The sequence below is a fragment of the Pongo abelii genome, chromosome 13 (assembly GCF_028885655.2).
Source record: "Pongo abelii isolate AG06213 chromosome 13, NHGRI_mPonAbe1-v2.0_pri, whole genome shotgun sequence".
NCBI lineage: Eukaryota > Metazoa > Chordata > Mammalia > Primates > Hominidae > Pongo > Pongo abelii.
This window is the reverse complement of record NC_071998.2, coordinates 128955979-128962217: the sequence shown is the minus strand read 5'-3', so window position 1 is coordinate 128962217 and position 6239 is coordinate 128955979. Positions and strand designations below refer to the sequence as shown.

The 6239-nt window shown below is 60.0% G+C and overlaps 2 protein-coding genes across 2 annotated transcripts in view; one reads left to right on the top strand and one right to left on the bottom strand.

Moving 5' to 3' along the window:
- Positions 1-1637: 1637 nt before the first annotated feature.
- On the bottom strand, positions 1638-3244 carry MRPL41 (mitochondrial ribosomal protein L41). Its single transcript, XM_002820449.5, has 2 exons — positions 2215-3244; positions 1638-2119 (listed from the first exon to the last, which is right to left on the bottom strand). Exon 2 carries the CDS (start codon positions 2109-2111, stop codon positions 1698-1700), a length of 414 nt encoding a protein of 137 aa, XP_002820495.1. The 5' UTR covers positions 2112-2119; positions 2215-3244; the 3' UTR covers positions 1638-1697.
- A 405-nt stretch (positions 3245-3649) lies between these two features.
- Positions 3650-6239, top strand: part of PNPLA7 (patatin like phospholipase domain containing 7) — a 97509-nt gene continuing 94919 nt past the window's right edge. The window contains 2 exon segments of the mRNA XM_054521298.2: positions 3650-4143; positions 6107-6181. Coding sequence (XP_054377273.2) covers positions 4114-4143; positions 6107-6181 — 105 coding nt within the window. The 5' untranslated portion in view covers positions 3650-4113.

Genomic DNA, 6239 nt, shown 5'->3' with positions numbered 1-6239 from the left:
GCTCTTGCTGCCCAGGCTGGGGTGCAATGGCACAATCTCGACTCACTGCAACCTCCGCCTCCTGAGTTCAAGCGATTCTCCTGCCTCAGCCTCCCAAGTGGCTGGCATCCACCAGCACGCCCGGCTAATTTTGTATTTTTAGTAGAGACAAGGTTTCTCCATGTTGGTCAGGCTGGTCTCAAACTCTGGACCTCAGGTGATCTGCCCACCTCGGCCGTCCAAAGTGCTGGGATGACAGGCGTTGAGCCATGCCTTTTTTTTTTTTTTTTTTTTTTTTTGAGACAGAGTCATGCTCTTGTCACCCAGGCTGGAGTGCAGTGGCTCAATCTCGGTGGCTCCATCTCGGCTCACTGCCCTCCATCTCCCAGGTTCAAGTGATTCTCCTGCCTCAGCCTCCAGAGTAGCTGGGATTACAGGTGTGTGCCACCATGCCTGGCTAATTTTTGTATTTTTAGTAGAGATGGGGTTTCATCATGTTGGCCAGGCTCCTGACCTCAGATGACCCACCTGCCTTGGCCTTCCAAAGTGCTGGGATTACAGGCATGAGCCATGGCACCCAGCCCCAAGCATTTTGGATAATGACGCTCAACCTGTATTGGATCCCTGTGCAGGTAAGTAAAAGGGAGTGTGTGTTCCAAGTTGCCTTGGGGGTCATGAAATATGTGAAGTCTGTAGGGAACACTCATCACTGCAGCACCCACACGGGTTAGCTCCCAAATACTGGACAGATGGTGACTAGGTGTGTGAACAAACTGGGTGTGTTACATCCACCTCCTGCTGTGAGGGCTCTTGTCTCTCTGGGAGGAACTGTGGTTGAAGTACAGGCCACTATTTGTCAAATCCTCAGCATTTACTAATGATATATAGGTGACTACAAGCAAAAAACATGTAGTTTTATCCCTTTTTTGAGACGGAGTCTCACTGTGTTACCCAGGGTGGAGTGCAGTGGTGCGATCTCCACTCATTGCAAGCTCCGCCTCCTGGGTTTAAGCGATTCTCTTGCCTCAGCCTTCGGAGTAGCTGGGACTACAGGCGCAAGCCGCCACACCTGGCTAATTTTTGTATTTTTAGTAGAGACGGGGTTTCATCATGCTGGCCAGGCTGGTCTTGAACTCCTGATCTTGTGATCCTCCCGCCTCAGCCTCCCAACGTGCTGGGATTACAGGCGTGAGCCACTGCGCCTGGCCTTATCTCTTTCTTCTTTTCTGATGATACAACACAACATGTCAATATATGTCAGATTGCAACAAGAAATTTTCCTAGGCTAGGCGCAGTGGCTCACACCTGTAATCCCGGCATTTTGGGAGGCTGAGGCAGGCGGATCATTTGAGCCCATGAGTTCTCAGCCTGGGCAGCAGTGAGACCCCCATCTCTGTATCTTTGTTCCCTGGGTGAATGATTTGGGGGATGAACCGACCAGTGCTGTCATCCGGCACAATCTGCCTTGTAAATTCTTTCTCCTGCAAGCCGAGTGATGTTTGCCGTTGGCAGGTTCCCAGAACCTTCCCACTGGGAAGATGACCTCCAAAGAGGTTCACAGCGCCGAGTCTGCATGAGAACTCGGCTCAGGTGCCTGCACTGAAATCTGTCATGCTGCACACTTTGCCATGACCTGAGGCCAAAAAATAAACACCGTATAGCTGGCAAAGGCGTTTAATAGAAATGAGATGAGGGCAGGCCGCCCCTCCCCCGCCCCGCTAGCGCAGGAAGTTCCTGGGGTACAGCTGGAAGAGCTTTCCCTCCTGTGTGGGCTCGAAGCCGTACTTTTCCAGGTTGTCAGGGTCGAAGGTACCGTCTTTGAAGTCCTTTTCGATGGCAGGCGCCACGGCTTCGCTGAAGAGCTGCGCGGCCGTCAGGGGCGTCTCCTCGCTCTCAGGGGCGAGGTAGCTCACGTAGGGTTTGAGCTTGAAGCCGGTCAGATCTGGGACGACGAACTCCGGGACCATCTCCTTGATCTGCACGAACCTCCAGCCCGAGGTGAGGAAGCCGATGCCCTTGGCGCCCCGGCCCTTGCGGCCCCTGAAGCTGCGCGGGCCCCGCTTGCTCGTCCACTTGCTCATCCGGTCCGCGCCCCGGACCAGGCAGCGCGCCGCTGCGGCCAGGACGCCCATGCCGCGCCCTGCGGGAGGAGAGAGCGGGTAGTCGCGGCCCCGGGAACCCGGCCAGCCCCGCTCCTGGCCGCGCGCGGCGCCCGCTCCAATCCGACAGACTCACCTGGACCGGAGACCCCGCACGAGCTCCAAGCGACCCCTCAACGGCTCCGGCGCCAACCCGGCCTCAACCTTGCTCCGCTTCCGACCGCTGCGTCGCAGCAAGAGCGGCTCCGATTGGCCGCGGCCGCCGAGTCCAATAGCGGCCCCAATCTGGTAGGGGGTGTGGCCGCGGGGACTCGGCCAATGTGAGGAGCGAGTGGGGCGGGGAGAGGCGGGGCTCGCCGGGCGGGGCGGGGCTCGCGGGGCGGGGCTGGCGGATGAGCGATCTTCCTCAGCGCGGTGGTCCCTGGCGTTCCCACTGCCCGCTACTGCCCGTGTTCGTCCGCCCGGTGGACGGCGGTTTCCCGGGAGCCCAGTCCCCCTGAGGCCGTGAGGTGGCGTTGGGAGGTCGGGGAGGACGCGGGCGCTGGACTCGAGACGGTCGCCGCGCTGACGCCGCGACCCGGCCTTTCTGACCCCTCCGCCGGGCGCTGCTCCTCTGGGCGGAGCCGGCAACGGCGCGGGGAAAGCCCGGGACCAGCAGCCGGGAGGGCCCGGGCTGTCTGTGCTCCCCCGCAGGCCGGGCAGTGGTGTGGGGGGACTCGAGCCCTCGCGGTGCCCAAATTAATCAATAATCTTGGACCCAGCACGTCCGGCTTGCGCACTGAGCCCTCCTGCCCGGTCACCCTCGCAGGCGGCCTCTCACCCCACGCGGAAGTCGCCCCCAGCCGCACCCTCACATCCTGGATCCACCCCCTCCCCAGCTGCACCCCGTCCCCAGCGGCACCCCCACACCCCATATCCATCCCCTCCCCAGCTGCACTCCCTTCCCCAGCGGTACCCCCACACCCCAGATCCATCCCCTCCCCAGCTGCACCCCCTCCCCAGCGGCACCCCCACACCCCAGATCCACCCCCTCCCTAGCTGCACCGCCTCCCCAGTGGCACCCCCACACCCCAGATCCATCCCCTCCCCAGCTGCACTCCCTTCCCCAGCGGTACCCCCACACCCCAGATCCATCCCCTCCCCAGCTGCACCCCCTCCCCAGCGGCACCCCCACACCCCAGATCCACCCCCTCCCTAGCTGCACCGCCTCTCCGGTGGCACCCCCACACCCCAGATCCATCCCCTCCCCAGCTGCACTCCTTTCCCCAGCGGTACCCACACACCCCAGATCCATTCCTTCCCCAGCTGCACCCACTCCCCAGTGGCACCCCCACACCCCAGATCCACCCCCTCCCCAGCTGCACCCCCTCCCCAGCGGTACCCCCACTCGCCGGATCCACCCGCTCCCCAGCTGCACCCTCTCCCCAGCGGTACCCCCACACCCCAGATCTATCCCCTCCCCAGCTGCACTCCCTTCCCCAGCGGTACCCCCACACCCCAGATCCATCCCCTCCCCAGCTGCACCCCCTCCCCAGCGGCACCCCCACACCCCGGATCCACCCCCTCCCCGGCTGCACCCACTCCCCAGCGGTACCCCCACACGCCGGATCCACTCCCTCCCCAGCTGCATCCCCACACCCCGGATCCACGCCCCGCCAGCGTCACCTCCCCTCCAGCCGTGCTTCTCCAGAAGGCAGCGCTGTCCCCACCCCCACCGCGCTGGGCCTGGCTCCTCTTGACCTGCTTGGATCCGCCCCATCTGGCTGCTGTTCTGGGTTCCGGGACAGCCACGTGAGGGCTGTTTACAGAGGGAAGGAAGTGGCTTCTAGCAGACGACAGACGCTTCTCAAAAGACACCTTCTTTTCCTGGAGAACAGACTTTTTCAGCAGGATTTTCTTTTCAGTGAAACGTAATTTGACTTGAAAAAGAACCCCGGGAAAAGTGTCCCGGTGTGAGCGTGAGCGGGTAGAGGTGTGCCCTTGTTTGCCTCAGGCTGTCTGCTTTTCACCCCGACTGTTTTTTCTGTTTCTAGCCATGGAGGAAGAGAAAGATGACGGCCCAGAGGTATGTAACTCAGGGGACCAGATCCCTGGATTTCCCAGTTGGGGGGCATTTCTGGACTCAGAGAAGGGTCCTCTTGGCGTCTGCTCTGCCGCGCTCTTTGGCCCTGTGGCTTCTTGGCACCTGAGGACTGTGGGAGTGGTGGTTCTGGCCCCTCTCTGCTGCCTGTCACAGCTGCCAGCGCTTGTTAGACGCGCCTGTCACAGCGGACAGCCAGCGGTGGCCCATGGGCATTGTTCACAGCGGGGACAGCCAGCAGTGGCCCCTGGGCATTGCCTGAGGCCTTGTGTTTTCTTCCCCTAAAGTCACAATTGCTACTTCCAGTTCCTTTGGGATTTTGCCTGATGGTTTTGCTGAGAACCTTTTTCTTTCTTTTTTTTTTTTTCCCCAAGACGGAGTCTCGCTCTGTCGCCCAGGCTGGAATGCAATGGTGTGATCTTGGCTCACAGCAACCTCCGCCTCCTGGGTTCAAGCGATTCTCCTGCCTCAGCCTCCCGGGTAGCTGGGACTACAGGCACCACGCCTGGCTAATTTTTGTATTCTTAGTAGAGACGGGGTTTCACCATGTTGGCCAGGCTGGTCTTGAACTCTTGATCTCATGATCTGCCCGCCTCGGCCTCCCAAAGTGCTGGGATTACAGGCGTGAGCCACTGTGCCCAGCCCTAGAATCTTTTTCTTAGTCAAACATCTGTAGCCACATGGCAAAGGCCTTATTTCCTAAACCAGAAAACTGGACCCATTAAAGCAACAGTGAAAAGCTAGAAAAGGCTGAGCCGCTCCACCGCAGGAGAGCGTGTGACCAGGTCACCGGCCGTCGCGTGATAGGCCTTCCTTGGATAATCGGTCCCAGAAGCAGTTGCTGGGCTCAGAGGGACTCACTTCGCTTCCTTAAGTGAAGGACATGGTCGTAGGTGCTTCTGTGCTCCCCACCTGGTTGAGAGTGAGCATAGGGGTTCCCCTCTCCTGAAGCAGAAGCTCCCAGGGCTTGTATTTGCTTCTGAACCAAGTTCGAAGGGCTCAGCTTTCTGGGCACATCCTCATTCTGTCTTGGTGCAGAATTGTGTCTTTAAATGCGTTTCTGAGTGCTCTTCCGACTTCCCTGGATTTTCTTTTTTTTGAGACGGAGTCTTGCTCTGTCACCCAGGCTGGAGTTGCAGTGGCGCGATCTCGGCTCACTGCAAGCTCTGCCTCCTGGGTTCACGCCATTCTCCTGCCTCAGCCTCCCAAGTAGCTGGGACTACAGGCACCCACCACCACGCCCGGCTAATTTTTGAATTTTTAGTAGAGATGGGGTTTCACCATGTTGGCCAGGATGGTCTCGATCTCCTGACCTCGTGATCTGCCCGCCTCAGCCTCCCAAAGTGCTGGAATTGCAGGCATGAGCCACCGTGCCTGGCCCTTCCCTGGATTTTCTGGCACGGATGGGAGTCCCGCTCTCTGCAGTGAGGCAGGGGTGGGTGCCGTTTTAGGCTTTGGCTCTTGTGTAGAAACTTGCAGGCTGAACACAGAGCCTTCTCGGCTGGCCGCTGCCTCCTTGTTTGGCGTGTGAACTGGTGTTCATTGTTCTCAGAAGCCACATGGCTCATAGGGGTTTCGAGCACTGCTCCTGCTGGGGCTGAGGGGACACTGAGAGGGGGGCCTTGGCCTCCCCTGTGGCCAGGCCTGCTCCCTGAGACCTGCATCCCAAGGATCGCATCACCAGCATGCGGGTGTGTTAGTGATGCCCGGGGCAGCCGCTGGCCCTGCCCCGCCGTGTTCCAGTGACCAAGGGAGCCAGGTTGCTCTATGAGTGCTTCCTAGCAGGAGGCTCAGAGGACCCCGGCACCCGGGGCGAGATCACTTCTTCCCGGAAGTCTCTGGGGCTGCTGACTTCTCCCCTAACTCCCAGCTCTCCTCCTGCTGCTCTGAGCAAGTTCGGGCTGGGAAGCCTGTCCGTGCCCACCTGACCCCATGCTCTCTGCTGCAGGCTGACTTCTGCCTGGGCACCGCCCTGCACTCTTGGGGGCTATGGTTCACAGAGGAAGGTTCACCGTCCACCATGGTAATCACCTCACGCTTCCCTGGGGCCAGACCTGGATGGGCCGTGGCCTTTTTCACCT

Excerpts from the sequence above, each read along its gene's own strand:
- MRPL41 (XM_002820449.5), bottom strand. The coding sequence starts at position 2,111 with ATGGGCGTCCTGGCCGCAGCGGCGCGCTGCCTGGTCCGGGGCGCGGAC.